This window comes from Acanthochromis polyacanthus, chromosome 6 (genome assembly GCF_021347895.1).
Source record: "Acanthochromis polyacanthus isolate Apoly-LR-REF ecotype Palm Island chromosome 6, KAUST_Apoly_ChrSc, whole genome shotgun sequence".
Lineage (NCBI taxonomy): Eukaryota > Metazoa > Chordata > Actinopteri > Pomacentridae > Acanthochromis > Acanthochromis polyacanthus.
Genome location: NC_067118.1, coordinates 37,013,664 through 37,034,199, shown reverse-complemented (window position 1 = coordinate 37,034,199; position 20,536 = coordinate 37,013,664). Strand labels below are relative to the sequence as shown.

Below are 20,536 nucleotides of genomic sequence, written 5' to 3'. Positions count from 1 at the left end.
CCCAAGTTTTTCTCATTTATAATACTGCACCTCTTCATGATAGAAAACATATTTTTGCAATTCAAGCATCTGATTGTGCCCATTTTAAAGTGCAAATAAAGGGATGTATAGGCAGGACACAGTGTGCGAGACACTGATTGTGTCAGTGATGAGGATGTCAAAGATGTGTGTTCTTGAGTATTCTCAGCGCATGATGGGTACAAAATAGGCAATAGTGGCGGACCAAAAAGTTTGACAATCTACAAAAGAGAGGTTCAAGAGCCTAAACAGTAGCAGAGCATCTTATTTTCTCCTACAGGCCTCAGTGCTGACCATTGCCACTGAGAGAAGATTAGGGAGGACAAAAACCCTTTGACTAGTAGAAAACAGAAAAACACTTTTGGAAAACACTGAAAAAAGTAGTGTGTTTTGGTTTAGAGACACAGCAGCTCACAATTTCACATACCCAATGTGGTCTTATGCAAATAGACTCTCAAAGCACATCAGCATCCATGCCAGTTTTAAAGAAGGAGCCTTCAAATTAACATTTAGATGGAAGTGACACTTCTGGACCTCGCAAGACAGAGATCAGGGAGGAGTGGATGCAATAAAAAACTGCATCCATCAAAGCCATTTTGCATGCCCCAAGGAGAAGCACAAAGTGGACTCCAAGTTAAATTCCCCCGTTAGATTAGAGCCCATTAACTCAATTATTGACAGGTGGGTTTTATGATCTACCGTGGAGAAGCCTGGAATCATGTAGATCTGCTTATTTTAGCCTCCATGTCGCCACAAGCAACAGTAACCAGCAGGGATGGTCTCTGAGTGTGTGAAGGACAGTGTTTTGCTGTGATGGTGTTCACACATGAAGAATCCCCTTTGGACTTCCTGGCCAGAGGTTTAAAGTCGTGCATCCACCCAGCCTGTATACAAATCAAGCTAAATCTGCACCCTGCAATTTCTCACACATCTGTGCACTCTTACTCTCTCTTCTCGCACTCTGCTTTTCTGTCTCTCTCTGGTCAGTCGTTATTTCATAACATCTCTCCCATATAAGGGCTGTGGCGTCACCATCCCCTCTCAACTCCAGGGTGGAACTTACTTTATGTTTTCCCTCTCAGGCCATGAAAGCCTGCAACAAATGGATGATTGACGGCTCCATTAGAGAGACAGGAAAGGAATAAAAGTGTGAGACTGTACTGCAGGCTGTCTGTTGCTGCTTTCCTCCACCGGATGCACAATTACACACAGAAATGAACCGGTATTCTGATGGGCCTCGAAACAAACCGAGCTACCGAACAGTCTTATACATGTTAGAGTCACACACACAAAGAATATCGATTTTTCTGTCTGACTCTTTGCTTTTTGAAAATTTCTCCTCTCTGAGATGCTGTTCAGACCTTGAAACATTAGGAGCTTAGTCCAGCTAAAATCCATAAATTCTAAACTGCACAGTTTTCAAGTTATTTCAGAGTAAAAAAAATATTATAAATGTTCGACTGTGCGCTCTAGGCAAAGTAAGATCATCCCACTTTATTTCTTTGCTTCGTCTATGCTGTATTTTTATCCAAGCCAAACTGTATTTGCTGAAATCAGTCCCATGTATCACTTACACAGCTGCAATCGTATGTGAAGGTGTAACCTGGAAATATCTTTTTCCATAAATGAGGTCCCTTGTGACAAAACATTTCAGAACTACTGAGTCAAAATAATTTGGTAGCTAAAGAACCCTCTTCTTTACCAAGCTGAGCTGGTGGATGAGGCAGTGGTCCTGTCATGTCCTGACTCATCCACTGCTACAGCAACAGATGACAGCTCTTCCTATTCCTCCTCTCATACATGCATAGTCTTCAAAGTCAAGAGGAAATTCTATATAGACAAAGATGCTGACTTTCAGTGAGATAAATGTCTGAGAAACACCAAAATAAAAGGAAATGATGATGCAAGATGTCCCTTGACTTTTTCCAACACTTGACCTTCGCAATAAGAAAGATTAAAGCGCTTTCATGTGGCCAACTTGATGTTATATGATAAGCACCAGACACCAAATTGACGCAAACTTGACTTGAAACAGTCTTTTACACACATTAACATTAAATGATCCCGGCATGGGGCTGAACTATGTCTTTTTTCTTTTGCATGCTGGTTCAGCTATAGCCACCACAGAGCTGTTACTGAGCCAGCCGTGAGTGTCCTGCTGGCCTGTCAGGGTGAGAGATTGTCCAAACACGTCTGCAGCTGTCCACAGCTCTGAGGGGAGCTCATACATAAAGAGAGTGCAAAAGATTTGATTTCGTGCTTTGCTGAATAAAATGGATGACATATGAATGGCATACAGCAGAGGTTGCGTGTCGTTTCGTTCAGCAGGCTGCAGACCAGGACGTCCATGTAGCCCTACAGCACACGCACTCGTTCGCCTTTCTGTTAGATGAAAAGTTTACCCTGCCATGACATGTTGTGGATAAACAGCCCCTGGCACTCTTTCCCTGTGCTCTGTGTTGCTCTAGAGCCACGGTCGCTTTGATTACCAGGGGAGATAAGAAAAAAAAACACTCATCAATAATGTAAAAGTGCCATTAATGACTTCCCCACTCCTGGCACATCGCCCCCTCCCTCACCACGTACGGGAACAGGACAAATATGGAAATGGGAAGTCATTGCTAAAACATCGCTGTTAACCTTCTGTGAAATGCACCATTTGGATTGTGGCCTGGTGCTTTGTTCCTGGAGTCACACCCTCTTGGATCTGGCTTAAATCCCCAGAGGCCTCAGCGTGGGACATCTACTGTAGTACCTCCTGCCTGTTTTACAGCTATGATCTCAAACTTCAGCTTATTGAAATATTCATGCTTGTTTGCATTCTGAATGGGCGCACAAACAGCAACACAAGTGTAATTGCTTGTATAATTGCAAGAAAAATGATAGGTTTGGTGTGAGCACTAAATCGGAGTTGTTTTCAGCTGCTGGCGATGAAGAAAAATTGCTTTTTAAGATTAACAGGAATACTAAATGTTATCCCCCAGCTGCTGTGTCATGAAATTAAACCGTCACTGCAGTTGCAAAGCTACTAAAACATGCGGAGGTAAATGCGTAAAGAAGTGCCACACAATGGGTACTCATACAAGTAACAAGATGGACATTTCATCTCACCACCTGTCAGAGCCTTTTAACAGAGAATTTAACAGTCATGAAAACAATTTCAAGTGACTCTATGAATCACGTGATATGCCTCGTGTCAATACTGGTATGAAGGAGTGTCTGTCCAAACAACTCAGCTCATCTGTTTGTTCAGTGGCTGAAATGATTATGCTTGAAATCACTGTCTGACTTCTCCATGAAATGAATGTGATGTCTTTGTTTTATTGTATATGTCATTAAAACACTCGACATAACAAGTCATGCTCTTGGAAAAACATGCAAAGGAAGCTGCTATGTGTGTAACTGTCCTAAAAAAGGTTGCTGAGTGGAGAGAAAAGGCCAAATGCCAAACATGTGAGCCTGCTGGAAATGATAAATGAGACATTTTGAAAACACAAGCTCAGGTTGTTCAGTTTGGTTCTGTTGTTTCTTATCTTTAGTCAAAGCCAACTGAAATCAAAAGACTAGAGCCTGGTCTTTAGGAGAAATTCCCAAATGTGAAAAGAAATGGGATTGAGTCCAGGAATCCACATCCTCGTCACGTAGCCTGGACTTTTATTTCTTTCTCTTTTTTTTTTTTTTTTTGATCGCGTGCGTGTTTGATGGGGCAGCAAAAGCTCTCAGCATCATCATGACCATCAGTGAAGAGTCTGCGCAGCTTTCAGTACAACGTGATATAAGACCCCTTACCCCACCTACGCTCCAGCTGCTGATTGGCGTTACGCAGGTATCCAGCGATTATTTATTACCCCAAAGCGTGGACGCCTCATTTATCCAGACTGGATCTCGCTGCAGGATCTATCCGTTTCCATTCCGCTCTGCACTCGGGCGCACGCAGCTGACTCCTTTACCAAATTATCTGCTCGACAGAAAACAGGTAGAGATAAAGAAAATGCACATTTAAATGCTTTAAAATCTCAACGTTTTCATCTGGTTTCAACTTATTTTAGGAAGAATTGAATTTAAAGTTTGATATGGCTCTTTGGTAAGTAAATCTAAGAACGCTATGTGGAAGGACTGATGAATGTTTTTCTTTCTTTCTTGGACAGATTCATGCAATCGAAACAACACTTTGATGATTATTATTTTAAAAATAAGATCCATTATGTGTCTTTGCAAACCTTAATCCATGCGTTTTTACGCACCAGTTACGCAGTGGGTTGTGCGCAACAGGTGCAATTGTTTCCTTGATGAAAATGCAATGTATTTAACAAATCAGCCTAAAACAAAACACAAAATAACCGTTAATTGTCCCGCACAGACGGTGCTGAGAAAATGAGAAGAGGTTTTCTCCTGGTGACTTTGTTCCTCATCATGAAACTTCGCTGCAGCCAGTCAAGATGCGAGGAGCCCGGAGCGCGCAGATCAGCTTCAGACGTAGGTTTCCTGGCGCCTAATAACCAACCGGATTTTCATAATGTCTTTTGAAAGAAACTAATTCTATATCATCCTCTTAACTGCAGCAGACCGTGGGCATGGACATCGCCAAGCGGAACATTCTGAAGAGGTACAGCGACTTGGATTATGACAGCTTTGTGGGTCTGATGGGCAGAAGAAATGCCGGTGAGTCTTAATTTCATCTCGCGAAAATACCTCAAATAAGTTTTTTTATTTAACATAATAGCAGAAATATTAATGATGACAAACTAATGAAAATAATACTTGTTGTAAAAACTGGTCCTTTTCAAAAAAGTGGGCATCAGTTTTGTTCTTCAAAGCTCCTGTGATTTCTGTTTGACAACGATTCCTTTTATGTTTTTCTTTTTTTTTATCAGACGACAACGCTGTACAATCGCCACAAAAAAGTAAGTTTGTCGTTTACCAGTGTGATTAAACGATTGCTGTCTTTAAATTGTTCGAAATTTTCATTAGATACTAAATTATATATTTTTTGTTTCATCTATTAGGGGAAATGCATGACATTTTGTGGGTCTCATGGGAAGAAGAAACTCAGAGTCTGGTGAGTGTGACAATTCATAAGAGAAGAATTATCCAAGCACGACTATTTGGAGTGTGTATTCACAATCACGTTTTCTGGTTGTTGATTTGCCTTACAAGGACAATATATCTATATGCGGCTTTCATGTAATACCTGCTCTTATAGATAATGGCCCCTGGAGGAGAGAGTATCCAGACAGGAGAGGCATCTTTTTCAATAAGTGCAGACTGAGGTGAGTGTCTCCTCCTCTTTTTCACTCAGCAGATGGAGCACCACCGAGTCTCCACTGCTTAGAAAAAGAACCTAACACTTAACCTGTCTATTATAGAATAAAACCCTATCAGACAGAGGAACTTCTGAAGGTTTTCTACTCTTGAGGTTTAATAACTCTGTATAATTTTCATTTCTGGAAAAAGTAAATCTGTAGTTTGGTTCAATTTCACCATGTGTACAATTGATTTTACACAATAATACTTACATGCTGTGTGTGTGTTTTGTTGCAGGTTACTTCAGGGGCTGTAGACATTCATACGGAAGCAACTGTCATGTTGCTACAGTAACAGAAGATCACAACCAACTAAATGTCTGATGGAAATGACTAAACAGACTTGATTCACACTGTACACGTGCCAACTGGTTTATGATCATAAGCCAAGCAGATTGTATTTGTTTTAAGACGAAGCATAATTATATGTGATCAATTCTATTTCTTTATCATGATATTCTTTTCCTTCAAAGTTCAAAATAAACAGAATTTTTCTACATAATTTATTCATTTAAACATTGGTGCATTTTCCTGTAGCTGTTTGATTGATTCTTCAGTCTCGGCTCTACTGCAGACAGAAATGTTCGGTCACACTGTTGGGTTGTATAAAATGCTTTGACACGAAGGATTCATTGGAGTTTTGTACTGTTTTCATCAGCGGCTGCACAGTTCTCAAACAGAAGCAAACAGGGTTTCAAGTACACTCCTACGTCAAAGCATTTCATGTCAGTCAAAGGTAAAAAGAAATGACATTTTCGCAGCACACTTTAGTTGCTTTTATTCCTGAAACAAACACGGCATCACTGCTGGCCCTGGATTTAAAGTCTGCATCAATGATCGGGCTGCAACCATTATCAAAAAGGAAATTAAAAGGCAATAAATGCAAACAAAGACATAGACTTAAAAAGATTAAAGAAATTTAAAATTCATGTTTGCATATGCTTTTTTCAAAAAGCCAAAAGAGAAAAATATTAAAACTAAAATCTGAAACTCAAAGTGGCCATAAGGTAAAAAGGCTAAACATATTAAAGTTATGCCACATGTTGCTGTTCTTCATTAGATGAAAAAATGAAGTCATGAATAAAATTAATAAAACAATTCTGAAATCCTTCTATATATCTAATACTGTATCACTGCAGATCGGGTACTAATGATATTCATCCTACAATACACGTCCAGAGAACACCATAAATCCAAAGCCTGATCCTGATGATGCCAAATATAATTAAACTAAATAAAGTGGTTGTGTTGTTTAAAAACAGCCAGACTGTATGTAGCTGCCACTGAATCACATTCAAATGCTGATCACTCAAACTGGGATCATGTGCACTGTGATACTGGCAGGAATGAACTGGGATCAGCTCAAGGAAACTTTGTCAGAAGAAAAGACTAGCTAACCAATACACTGCACAGAGTAACAGACTTCTCTGCAACAATCTGTGCTTTCTAACACAGCTCCTATCACCCAGTCCCAGTGACAGTAGCCACAAGTGCTTGTATTGCAGATTCTAATGTAGATCGCAGATAAAACACATTCAGCCTCAGCTGAACTACAGCACACTCAATCAGCGATGTGTGTCTTGTGTGACCACAGTCCTGTTCTCAGTGAGCTTTGAGTTTAAATTGTCTTTCTCTTGTTTATCTGGCTCCGTTGCCTCTTTGGTTTGGTTCTTACTAACAGAAAAGGCAGCGGTTGTGTGACTCCTTCTGTCTGTCACCCCCTGAACTGCTTTATGTCCCAGTGACATGGTTGTCTGCGAGGCTGAGCTGAGGTTCAGACGCTGGCGCAGGAAGGAGGGTTGGTAGCGTGGCATGTAGCCATACGCTCTCAGGTGGTAGGTGTAGTATTCCAGCTCGTACATCAGCTCTGCTTCCACATAATGAAACGACACTGCTAGGTCTGAGCAGCACTGTGGTCCCTAGGGATAAAAAGCACACAGGTCACACATGTAAAACATACAGAGTATAGAACTACAACCAGTAAAAATGTAAAACTGCATTGAAAATATGTTCAAAATTCGGTATTGATCAACCACAACATTATAACCACTGACAGGTGACGTAAATAACACTGATCATCTTGTTCCAACAGCACCTGCCAAGGGGTGGGACATGTCAGGCAGCAAGTGGACGGTCAGTTCTTGAAATTAATGTGTTGGACACCGGGAAATGTTCAGCATAAAGATCTGAGCAACTACACACAAGGGCAAAATTGCAATGGTGGGTCGACTGGGTCAGAGCGTCTCCAAAATAACCAGTCTTGTATGCAGTAGTTCATACCAACCAAAAGTAGTCCAAAGACGGACATCTTGTGGGCACCTGAGGCTCACTGATGTGTGGCCAACACGGTCCAAGCCCTGCAGAAGAGCTGCTGCAGCACAAATTGCTGAAAACTTTACAACAGAAAACACAATGCAGCTTGCTCTTTGTGGTGCTGCGTCACCACAAATTAGTCAGAATGACGAGACTAACACCCGCCTACCACGTGAAACACTTACAGGTGGAACATGAGCGTCAGAACAGGACCATAAAGCAATGAAAGAAGATGGCCTGGACTGATGTTTTTGTGTCGACAACCTGGTGTATGTGCATCATTTACCAGGAGAATAGATGGGAACAGAATGCACTACTGGAAGAGGGCTAGTTGGCAGAAGCACTGTGGACAGCGTTCTGCTTTGAAACCTTGCATTATGTGGATATCACATTCACATGTCCTAAAGACCTAAACATCAGCCCCTTTCAGATATGCACTCCTTTCCATTAATCTGACAGCAGCTGAACATGTCAGCTTCATGTCTGAATGAGCAAACTGCTCATTTTTATGTAAAAGTTGCAACAGAAACCTTACAAGGCTGGACTTACTAGCATTTCTGTATCACAACATGGATTCTGTATCACAACATGGATACAAGTCTGAACTCCATGCCCTCCCCATTAACAGATAGGCATGGACAAGTGACAGTGCTTCAAACTGTGAAAAGTGATTTAGCATTTCAACATCAGTATTGGTCTAAATTCATCACAGTTTGCTGCCAAAATCACAAAATACCTTTCTCATTCATGTTGCTTCACAGTTATAGATCTATTACCTACTGAAATGCCCATAAAAATAAAGCTTTACGATGATTAACGTTACCAGGAGCGGAAGTTTAGTTTGTTGCTTCCAGCTGTTAGTAGCAGTCTTTCCTCTGAGTTTAAAAAATACCTGCAGTTTGAGACACCAGAAGGATTCTTTTAAATGTTTCCAAACTAAGAGAACAGCTGGCATTCACGCACATGGAGCAACAGCTCTGTTAACTTCACTAATTACTTATAAATAATAAATTATTTCTCACATCGAGACAGTGTCAGTTTGGGACAGAATCCAACAGCGAGTCACGCCGTGCACTTTTCATCACCTTAGACAGGTGAGCTGTTAAACACAGTCACAGTTTATCAGCTGCAGCCAAATTACAGTATTTGTTCGATAGCAGCTGTCCCCAGGTTGAGTTCTGGACTGAACACAGCTGTCGGGGTATTTCAATGTCTGAATGACAAAATGCCACCACCTTAACCTTGATAATGAATCCAGCAATGTTACATATCTCATGTTTAAAACTGATGTTGTATCAGACCACACACACCTCTTCATTTTAACAGGAGTCCCTGATGGCCTTGTTGAGCAGAATAATTTAAAATGCCACGCAGCAGATATTGTTCAAGAACATTTGGAGGAACGTGAAAATAAGATCAAGGTGTTGACTTGGCCTCCGAAATACCCAGATCTCAGTTTAATAGAGCATCTGTGGTAAACACTGGAAATGTCCAATGCATGGATGTCCCACCTCACAGCTCTCAGGACTCAAAGGATTTGCTATGAATGTCTTGGTGCCTGATACCAGAGGGCAGCTTAAGAGGTTTTGTGAAGCCAGTGGCCTAAGAGGTCAGAACTGTTTTGGTAGCATAAGGAAGACCTACACAATATTAGGCAGGTGGTTTAATGTGGTAACTGACAGGTATATAAAGTAAAGTAAGTGTCAGCCTCTACTACAGTATCTAACTGGTGGTATTGCACAAATGGACATTGTTTTAGTGCCCAAGGGAGAAGCTGACCATTAAGCATCTAAGCTGCACAAAGAGTACACAGGATTATAGATATCTGACGTGAAAAAAGTACAAGACAATTCATGTCCAACAACTACATGTAAAGCTAAATAATGACATGTAGCTCAAGACAAGACAGGTTGGGGGGGGGGGGGGGGGGGGGGTTTGCTTTCCCAAGAGAAGGAGTTCAAGTATCTTGGGATGTTGTTCACCAGTGATGGGAAAATGAAATAAGAGATGGACAGGCGGCTTGCAGTAATGCGGTCGTTGTACCAAACGTGGTGAAGAGGGAGCCGAGCTGCAAGGCAAAGCTTTCAATTTACCAGTCCATCTACGTTCCAACCCTCAGCTATGGTCATGAGCGCTGGGTAGTGACCAAAAGATTAAACTGTGGATATAAGCAGTCGAAAGGAGCTTCCTACAAAGGGTGGCTGGGCTCAGCCTTAGAGATAGGGTGAGAAGCTTGGACATCCGGAGGGAGCTCGGAGTAGAGCCGCTGCTCCTTCGCATCAATAGGAGCCAGTCAAGGTGATTTGGACATCTGATTCGGATGCCTCCGGTTAGACTTTCTTTGGAGGTTTTCCAAACATGTCCACCTGGGAGGAGACCCCGGGTTAGACCCAGAACCCTCTGGAGGATTATGCATCTTGTCTGGCCTGGGAATGCCTCAGGATCCCCCAGGAAGAGCTGAAAAGCGTTGCTGGGGGACGGAAGTCTGGAATGACCTGCTTCTTCCTCTGCTGCCTCCATGACCCATCCCCGGATAAGCAGAAGAAATTTTACGGATGGATGGATGGATGGATGGATGGATGGATGGATGGATGGATGGATGGATGGATGGATGGATGGAGCTCAAGACAACAGACAGAAAGGAAAGAGAAACTGCTTTTTTAAAAACAGGATTTCCTCTCCATATGGTATCAATTTTATGAAGTATCAACGCTACAAATTTAATTGTCATGAAGACTCTAAATGGATGAGATTACCACTCAATGGAAATGTGTTCTAATTTTGTGTCAAAAAATATGACACATAGCACCTCCCATGTTTTAATACTTTCTATTAGAATTGGCTTGAAGTATACGGTTGGTGTTATTCCATAAATTCCATAAAACACTTTAACTCCCAAATACCAATTTGTTTCTTCCCATCTGTCACGCCGAGTTTCAAACCAATCAATCAATATCCTACAATTGCTGGGCACTGTCAGAATTAGTCAAGAGGTTTAATTTTTAGGAGCAGTGTAAGCCGTAGACTAAACTGATATTGTATGCTAGTGAGTATATCAGCACTGTGTTAATTCAGTGATGTTTCCATGTAAAGTGGTCACTCAGAGATAGTTTGAGCCACAGATAGTAATGGTTTCACATACTCATTGAAGTCTGTGTCAGCTGCAAAGCCGTCAACTGTTTTGCTGTTAAATCTGCATTTAAATCAGAGCTAAAACCAGGTGTGACATATTCATGGTAAAATGAACCATCTTTGGAGTATTTTCAGTGGGAAAACTGAAAGGCACTTTGTGAGGACTGTGTGAGACTGCATTCATTTTGGAAAAGGGGCACCATATGGGACCTTTACTGAAGATAAAGTACAGAACAGCTATCCAGTGTAACAACAAGGCTCTTTTTTGTGTGTTCGTAGTACTTTTTTAGTAACAAATGAGGTCTGCGGTGCAAAGAAATAACCTAAATCAAGATCCAGTAACAAAGAAATTACTAGAAATAACAGCATATATCACTGGTCTTACTAAATTAGTTTTTGTGTCACTCTCAGATGCTGAGAGTTTTGAAACCACCAATATCCATGTAAACAGTTTGAAAAAAAAAAATTATTTTAACAACAGACGTAAATTTGTTTACTTGATACCCCGTCAAAGACCATGAACAAAGCGGCTCCATACACCGACAGCCGATGTGCGACAAGATCAGTAATGAATCTGTCTCATTTTAATTGCAAAGAATGATAAATTAGCTGCATCAACAGCAACAAATTGACCAATTTTCCTTTTGTTGACAGGACATTGTTTACGCTGCAATCATCTCCTTTAAAATGAGCTCTCTCTATTTCAATTTGCTGATTGTATGCAGGGATCAGGTGCAGAATCCGAATGTGTCAGATACTCACATATTCATTTGTTTAGTTATTATTCCTGTGATTAGTCATTTAAAGCATCATCCAACGCAAAATGAACACTGTAGGGTACATTGAATTAGAAGATAAGGTCTTGCTCTATGTGTTAAATGAAAGAATTCTCTCATTTGAACAGTAGATTTACACTCAGGATTTAAAAACTACAGTTCAGTCTCTCAACAACATGTCTTCCTAAGTGACTTTCCTATTTCTCAAACTGACAAAATGTCTGTCTGAACTCTGGAAACTAAATTGGCTTACAATGGCGATTTCTTTGATTTTTTTTTCTCTTTTTTGGGCAACTTATATACAGTACTACCATTTAACAGCATTTAAATATGTGACTAATTCACAATGAAACAGATATGAAGGGACTTGCCTCAACAATTGGGTAGTAACAATAGGTCCAGTACCAAAAGTTCTTGGAGAACTTGCTAGTTAGATGGTGTTCCGGCACAACGGGTGAAAAGTTTCTCGATGCAAAGTATCTCTGGAGTCCCCAGCCAGAACGCCCATCTTCTCCAAACACTGCCCTAGCGCCAGTCCTCTACAGGCGTCGTGTGCGCGCAAACTTTGGTCCGAAACCTTCCACGAATCTCTTGAGGGCTTCTTTACTGAGCACATAGCCTGCCCCCCCACTCATGTATCCCTGTTTGCTATAAGGCTTGAAGCGTTTCCCGAAATAAATGGGTTCTTCTGGGGTGTGATTTGAGAGAATCCAGCGCAAGTTGTCCACCACCACGTAGGTGTCATCATCTGCTTTTAGGAACCAGTCTGCTTCATTCACGTGGTGTTCGTAGACATAATGGAAGGCTCGGATGGTCTTCCAGTAGAGCTGATCGCGGCCTTCCTTGGTACTCAGGCCCACGGTGGGAAAGTCGGGGTCCGCTACTGAGCTCATGAACAGAACTAAGTTGCAGTGCCGACTCCAGGTGGCCCTGACGTGTCTGGCTTTGCTCTGCAGGTTAGACGGCCCTGTCATCACCCAACAGAGAACTCGTACCTTCTTGTACAACACATCCGCCACCTGGCTGTCTTCATCTAGAGGGATACAACAGAATATGAAACAATGTTACCTGTAGTGCAATAAATCTATTATATGTGTGATTCTACCTGACACCACAGTTTCCTAGTACACTTTATCATAATGTCTACATGTTCAGTCAGTTTACTTACACATTCTTCGTGTTTTTCTGCTTCTTCTGCATTTCTCAAACTTTGTACTTAATTCTTAGATGCAATTAGTACATAAAAAGATGATAAGTCTCCATACCATTTCCCTCATTATGCAATAACAAAGCAAATCCAGAAAACTTGGACAAATACTACCTAGAAGTATGTAGTACTGCCTCTTAGTACTTTAACAGATAAGAAGAATACTACAAGCAGTTAAAAGACAAAACTAAACTGTGATCATAGGAACACTGTTTAACAGCTTTAGTTTAAAAAAAAATACAAACATTATCAAACCGATTATATAAAATCTGAAAATTAAGTGCAGTGTAAATGCTAAATTTAATGTTGAAATTATCAGCTAAAGTAATAATATGACACATGTATTCAGCATAGCATGCTTCAGGTTGATCAAAGGTTCTCTCCATTCACTGATTAAACACCTAACAACCAATTTTACCAGAAAAGCAATCTCTTCCTGTCTTAAATGGGCTTAAATGTAACTCTTCACAAGATTAAGATTTGTTGTTGAGATATGAAACCTTTTAAGTCTGAATCCGTGATTTTGAGATTGTCATCAGTGCACTGCAGCTTCACCGAGGAAATGCTCAGCCATGGAATTAGCTGTTTCTTTTGCTTATAAAATGCCATCTAGCATTTAAAAACACCGAATTGGCCATTAAAGAGGTAAAAATCTTGATTCTCACCACGGCAGATTTCTACCCAGTGTGAAAGTAAAACCAGTTGCTCTTAGGTTATCATTATATGCTAATCACAGACTTTAAAAACAAGAGTGAAACTGTGCAGAAAATCAGGGATACGCCCCTCTCTGCGAAGACTGTAAAAGACAGAACCACAAGAATGGCAGAATAAATCCCCACACAGCAAATTAAAGACATCAGTTCAGCTGTGGCATACTCAATTGCCTGTGATGAGTCTAAAGACAAAGGTGATATTGAATAAATGGCGCTGTTCTGCTGATATGTAAACTCTGCTGGGCCACAGGAAGAAATGATTGAATTAATACCACTAAAAGGCCAAACGCGGTGGGAGGACATCTGTGTGGCTGTCTTGAATTGTTTAAGGGCCAAAGTAATAAAGCTTCCTGGTGTCAGTGGGGTAATATTCTGTGCTCCTGTAGTATGACAGGAGCATAGAAGGGCTTTGTGGCTTTACTGCAGAAGTCGCTGGACAGAAAGCTGCTGACGTTTCATTGCATCCTTCCCCTATAGGCACCTTGTGCTCAAACATTTCCTTCCAAATGCACAGAAGTAACGAATGTTGTCACTCAGATTGTCAATAGAATAATTGCAAAAGGTTTAAATCACCATCAGTTCCGTTTGTTATCGGACAAGGTGGAAAGCATGTATTCTGATCTCTTGCTGCACAGCACGTCCGGTGGCTGTCCAGAGAGGTGGTGCTGAAACACTTTGCCACATGTCTCGAAGAAGTGAAAACTTTCCTGGGCAGCAAAGGGCTCACCTCTTCTGAGCTGAAACAGCCAGAGTGGCTGGAAAAGCTACACTTCATGGTAGACATGACAAACACAGTGAACATATTGAACACAGCTCTTCAGGGAAAAGGAGGCACAGCCTGCCACATGCTGGAGGAAGTTTTGGCATTCGAGCACAAGTTGACAGTGTTTGCCAGAGATTTACAGACAGGTACACTGACTGTCTCACTTCCCATATTTCAGAGACTTCAAACAAGCTCACAACATGATAAATTCAGTATTCAGAGTATTTGCACGACTCTGAGTTCAAAGAGGAAAAAAACATATTATCCTCCCCTGTCACTCCTCTAAGCATTGATCTATCCCTACTGAAAACGACTGCATTGTCAGGTGTAAGTCAAGCTGATCTTGAGATGGAATAGCCGACAAATACCTATGGGTGTCCGAGTTTAAAGACTTGACAACTGACCTTGAAGGTTCTGCCCACTCTGGACAAACTTGTGTTCGAAACATGGAATGTTATCCCCGACATATATGAACAAAATATGAGTAAAAATCAGCTAAGGAGTAATAATGTGTAACAAATCATCTAGACATTCAAATTCTTTTATTGATTAATCAAAGGACACTTTATTACACTTTGATGATTGCCTTAACAATAGAAACATATGAAAAGATAATAAACTAGGCACGTTTTTGACAAGTTTCCAAAATTACGCTTATGTATGTTACTTTTGAAGGAAAAAAGTGAACTTTTTTTCCGTCAAAAGTAACAGACAAAAGTAGCATACATTAGCGTAATTTGGAAACTTGTCAAAAACGTGCCTAGCTTACTATCTTTTCATATGTTGCTATTGTAAGGCAATCATTCAAAGTGTAATAAAATGTCTTTTGATATAATTCAATAAAAGGAATTTGAATTTCTTAGATGATTTGTACACATTTTTACCTCCTTAAGCTGATTTTTACTCGTATGCGTTGGAGTGCTGTCGATCTTTTGAATTCCACATGATGCATGTGAGCAGGTCTTCTCTAACATGAAACTACATTAAAACAAACATCGCTCATGCCTCACAGACGACAGCTTTCAGCCCTGATGTACAGACGCTGTGCGCTAGGTCAGGAGCGAAAATCACATTAACCAAGTAAGAAATATTTTAATTGCCTAAATTTGTCATATGTCCTATTTCTAATTGTATAATGAAATATGCCGTTTTATATTCAGGTTTGACAGCTGATGGTACGCTCCAGTGAAACAATGATGGCACACAGCATTTTTGGCTTGCCAGTGGATAATTTAAAGTCTGTCTTTTTGTCATTGAATGCAAGAGGATCTTAAGCATTGAGTATTTTATTTGAAAGTAACCTTCAATCCAGCATCTTTGTTTCGGATTTCAAAGCTTTTGTTGCATGCAGAAGTCTAATTTTGTTTTCTCTGTAGCAGTTCATTGATTTCATAAATGCAATCCACTTTACTTTGTTTATACATAACACAAAGGTTAAAAACGTGGTATGCAGTGCTATCTTCATTTTAAATGTCAAAAAGTTTTTGTGCCTCCTTGTGTTTTCTTTCTTTGGAAAATGGGTCCAAATGACTCTTTGATGGTTAAGGTTGACAAAACCTTACTAGCGATATGCCTTCTCATCTATCGGGAGCTGTTCTAAGGAAAATAGGACTTCGAGCTTCTTACATTGATGGAAACTTTGCTTCAGATCAAAAACTATTAGAGACTATTTGCCTAGAAAAAAGACAGCATAGCAAGAGTAAAGGCAGCTCTTTATCTCTGTGTCCAAATTTTTCCTCTTTGACCAAAATAATCAAAGCACCCATTCCAAAATATACGGCATGCTATATTCTCATCATCATTTAGTGGTCATAAGACTTCTCCACTACCAACAATCTTTAAAAGCTCTCTATCCTATCTTTTAGGGAGTCATCTAAATTATAGAAATGTGTCTGTGCAATCATCTATCATTATCACCACTTTATCCTGCAGAGGGTCAGGGGAGCTGGAGTCCATCCTAACTGGTGTGACACTAAAAGAAGGATTACTGCACATTCAAGGTGTTGACTTGGCCTCCAGCGCGTCATTCATGATGTCTGGGTCATTGCGGTGATTTCAGTCGAACAGATGTTTTTCAAATTAATCACAATCCTCTTATTACCTCTATTAGTGAACAGCATCTGGTCAGTGTTTAGCAGCGGACAGTGTTTTGTTTGAAAAATCCGGTAATGTTCTCTTTTAAAAAAAATGCAGATTTGATGAGTTCACGAACATTTTCTGCACCGCAAACACATGGAGGATAACATTCATCGACAATACTCGAGTCATTTCATACACACTAGATGGTTTGATCTGTAGAGTGTAAAGCACCTGCACGGTGAAGCGGAAGGAGTTGACGAGAGCGGATCCCTCCTTCCTCCAAACAGTCGGTCTCTCACCCGCCACTGTGCCTCTTTCCAGAGCCTCTGACAGCACCGGGTAGCTTCTCTCAAACCACACCTGGTGCAGGAAGAAGTAGACGCTGCAGGCCCCCACCAGGAAGCCCAGCAGAAAGACCCATCTGGAGCTGCCGCCCTTCATGGTGACGTCTCAAGCGCCGCGATGTCCCGGTTACAACATGTCTGCACGGAGACACAACACACTGGGATCAATCTGAGGTTCAGTCAAACCTGAACTGGGTGTTTTTCACTCATTAACTTTTTGTTAATAATTATGTGCATACAGTGCATTCAGGGCATGATATGAAACAACTTTTGGTGCAGATAACGGTTGAATTAGTTAAAAGAAGTGGTTTAATGCCAATAAATTATCCTTGAATTTAAAAAAGACAAAACTTATGTCATTTGTCAAAAAAGACATAATATACCTGTACAAATTATCATTGACAATATCACTATTGAGAGAGTGAAACAAAATGTATTTTTAGGTGTTGTAATTGATGAAAAGATATCATGGAAACCACATATTAGTTATTTGCAAACAAAAGTTGCCAAATGTGTCGGCATTATGAGGAGAGCTAGTCATGCTCTTAATCATGGTGCACTACTTATTTTATATAATTCATTTGTAATGTCATATCTAAATTACGGTGTTGAAGTCTGGGGTAATTGTTATAAAACCAATTTACTTCCTCTAATTGTATTACAAAAGCGGGCAATAAGAGTTGTGCATGGTGTACAGTATTATGACCATACTAATCCTCTTTTTCTAAAATTGTCTAATCTGAAACTATATGATCTGGTCGATTTTAAAACAGCACAAATAATGTTGAAGGCATCTAGAAACTCTCTTCCTGCAAATATACAAAGTCTTTTTCATGATAGAAATATCCATCATTCTTATTATTTGAGAGGAACTAACATGCTTTATCAACCAAAAGTGAGAAGTACTTTAAAATCAATGTGTATTTCTGTTCGTGGAGTTCAATTATGGAACAAACTTACAGAAGATGATAGAACGTGCAAAAATATTAATCAGTTTTAAAAAGCATTTAAAAGGAATGTCATGTTGAAATATTTGCAACAGAGCGACTGATGCCTTTGGCTGTGTGGATGTGTACGGGCACTGGAAAGTGCTTACACACATTCGATGATGATGATGATGATGATGGTGATGTTGATGATGAGTTGGGTGGGGTTAGAGTCAGTGATGATGGGCCCGTCTGTCTTTGTATGTTTATCTTTGTAGTTAGTTGTTTTTTGTTTTTTTCTTGTATTGTTGTATTGTAATGTTTCGGTGATGGTGAGTGGGGGGTTGGAAATTTAAAAGCTTTTGCTTCATCCATCCCCTTTTCAAACCAAGATATAATTTTATGTCTGTTGTCCAAAGAGCTGTGTGCAGGTTGAAATAAATTTACTGAACTGAACTGAAGCGCGTGATTTAATGAGTTTCTGAAGTTCAATACTGACATGTTATGTAATTCTGAAAAGGTTGAGTACTTCCAGCTTTTCCAGTATTACTTTGAAAATCTTCTATATATGTCAACAAATAAAAATATGCAAAGAGGTTTTAGTTCACTCATTTACACACTTACTGCTTTACTGATTTACTGTAAACTGTCTGATCACTGAATCATAAATGTATGACTCAGTGAGTTTTAACAAAGACTTTAATTTTTAAGAATTGAGGACTAGTGTTGGATTGACACTTTTCATTTGTGTCAAATAGTCACTAAAATCCAGCTTCACATTTTTGTATATATGCCTAAAAATGAAAATATGCAGTGAAGTTTCAGTTCATGCATTTACACGTTTCAGACCCAGACTGCATGTTTAAAACATTGCAAAACAAGAAATATTGCATTAAAAATTAATTTTACATTTTGTTTTTGTAAGGAATCCTGACAGGAAAACTTATACAGAAAAAAATCTAGAAGTGCAGCAAGTAAGGTTTTAATAAATCCTATCCTTTGCTTTCAACATAAGGGAATCAGCATTTGTTTTTCCAACACACAGCTTGGATTTCTCTCTGGATATATAAAGTATCCATCTATCCATCTATTTATACACCAGAGTGGAGGTCATGAAGTCATCAAGAATGCCTTCATTGGAAATGATACCAGGCAGATCGTAAGTGGGGTTCTCACACTGGAAATCACTAATAATTAATGCTGATGCTGCTTGTGGTACGCTGTCCCAATCTTTTTAAAACGCTTCGTGAAGTTGTCGGACATTTTAGGGGACAGGATCATGGTGTCAGACATGTCCATCCAGTACTATGCTGCCTAAAACAATTTCTTAGACAACAAATGTTTAAGTTGTTGATATTCAAGTGTCTGGTTCCTGCTGTAACTGACCTGCCACCATCCAGTCTGTCTGTTCTCCGATTTCTCTTATCATCTGTAGCATCTTGTAATTTGAATAAAGCTGCGTTTGAAGGTGTCCCGATGAAGTCGCTGGCCAAAAGAGTCTCTATACTGGTAACACAATCTGACCATTGTCACAGGGGTGTAAATTACCGCCATTGTCGAGAATTTGTTACTGGCTGAGCTGCTCAAAAATGTGCACAGATGGATAAACTTAACCCTTTTCAAGCTGTAGCAATGCAAATGAGATGCTTCACTTTTTCTCTGAGTCAGAAAAGAACATAATTTGCATGCTGATTTTATATTTTTGTTGCAAATCAAAATGTCAAGACTTGACAAACTAGTGACTCATGACTGACGCTGTGAACTTGGATCAGAAAACATGCTCCACTAAAACGCTGCCACAGTGATTAGTATTGATCAGAAGCTCTGGGATTAAACCACACTCTAAATGCCTCCTTCTTTTGTTTAAAGACAGACTGAAGTAAGCAGATAAACTTGGCTGAACTCAGTCAGTCTCTTTGACACAGATTTCACACTTGACACAGTGTCTGAATGTCAAATGTTTTCAGTCAGTTCTGCTGCTTATAGGTTAAAGACCTCATAACCAGAGAGATGTTAATGATTAACACTTGTCAAAAACATCTACTCTCTTATCCTGACGATAAATAAAAAATTAAGCCACAATCCAGTTACCCTAATCGGGGATTTAAACCAAAAACACATGACAGAGGAGTGCTGAAGCAGCGACGTGAGGCCATAGGCAAAGCAGATCTGTTGGTATAGTTTATCCTTACAAACACCAGCAGCTGATTGTGTGCAGTAAAAGAAAAATAAATACATGTTCCAGAAATACACCCGCATATGTGTGTGTTATTTACCTTGGCTGTGGGATCTTGTGAGCACGGTTTGCTTGCCAACCCTGTGAGCGGATCAGTGTTTCCTGAGAGCGGCACCAGCCCGCTGCACCTGCCGGACAGAGGCTCTCATGTGCGGCTCACATTCGTCCGAGCTGCTGCTTCTGCTGCTTTTGGTTTCTCGTTATTTTTGCGTCCCCGGACAACATGATTACTGAGAGAAAAGCCACCGGATAGATTTGCATTCTTCAGCATCACGGGCTAAGCTCTGCGAATGCGGCCGCCTCATTGGCTGGCTGCCGGTGACGTATGAGGAAGAACCGCTTTCCCACGTTTTGAAGATGTAGTAACTGTAACTGACTCACAGGTTGAGATGAATTAGGTTTATTTCATATTAGTAATTAAAGCATGTAAGGATAATGAGTGAGGAAGCGAAAGGACAGAATGTAAATGTGTTGCTTTATAAATCCTGGCCACTAGATGTCACTCTAACAACAATTTCACCCTATCTTCAGTTGGAGTCAATAATAATAATAATATCACTACTACTATTATTATTTTATTATTAGAAATAAAGAGTAATAATATTTATTACTATTAGTAGTAATATCAGTATTAATTATTTAAACATAAATTTATTAGGAATTAATTATTTGAAATTAAATATATTAAAATGTATTTAAAACTAAATGTATTAGTTGTAGTGGTAG

General features: G+C 40.0%; 2 protein-coding genes across 2 annotated transcripts; one reads left to right on the top strand and one right to left on the bottom strand.

Moving 5' to 3' along the window:
* Positions 1-3,777: 3,777 nt before the first annotated feature.
* Positions 3,778-5,684, top strand: tac3a (tachykinin precursor 3a). The gene is given in 8 exon segments (XM_022199276.2): positions 3,778-3,994; positions 4,379-4,494; positions 4,581-4,680; positions 4,893-4,922; positions 5,025-5,036; positions 5,039-5,077; positions 5,222-5,288; positions 5,560-5,684. Coding segments are annotated over 7 exon segments (369 nt in total). The 5' UTR covers positions 3,778-3,994; positions 4,379-4,392; the 3' UTR covers positions 5,579-5,684.
* A 265-nt stretch (positions 5,685-5,949) lies between these two features.
* c1galt1la (core 1 synthase, glycoprotein-N-acetylgalactosamine 3-beta-galactosyltransferase 1, like a) lies at positions 5,950-20,135 on the bottom strand. Its single transcript, XM_022199275.2, is given in 8 exon segments — positions 5,950-7,240; positions 11,914-11,993; positions 11,996-12,076; positions 12,079-12,114; positions 12,117-12,575; positions 16,536-16,556; positions 16,559-16,786; positions 19,851-20,135. Coding segments are annotated over 7 exon segments (1,218 nt in total). The 5' UTR covers positions 16,746-16,786; positions 19,851-20,135; the 3' UTR covers positions 5,950-6,886.
* Between the last annotated feature and the right edge of the window lie 401 nt (positions 20,136-20,536).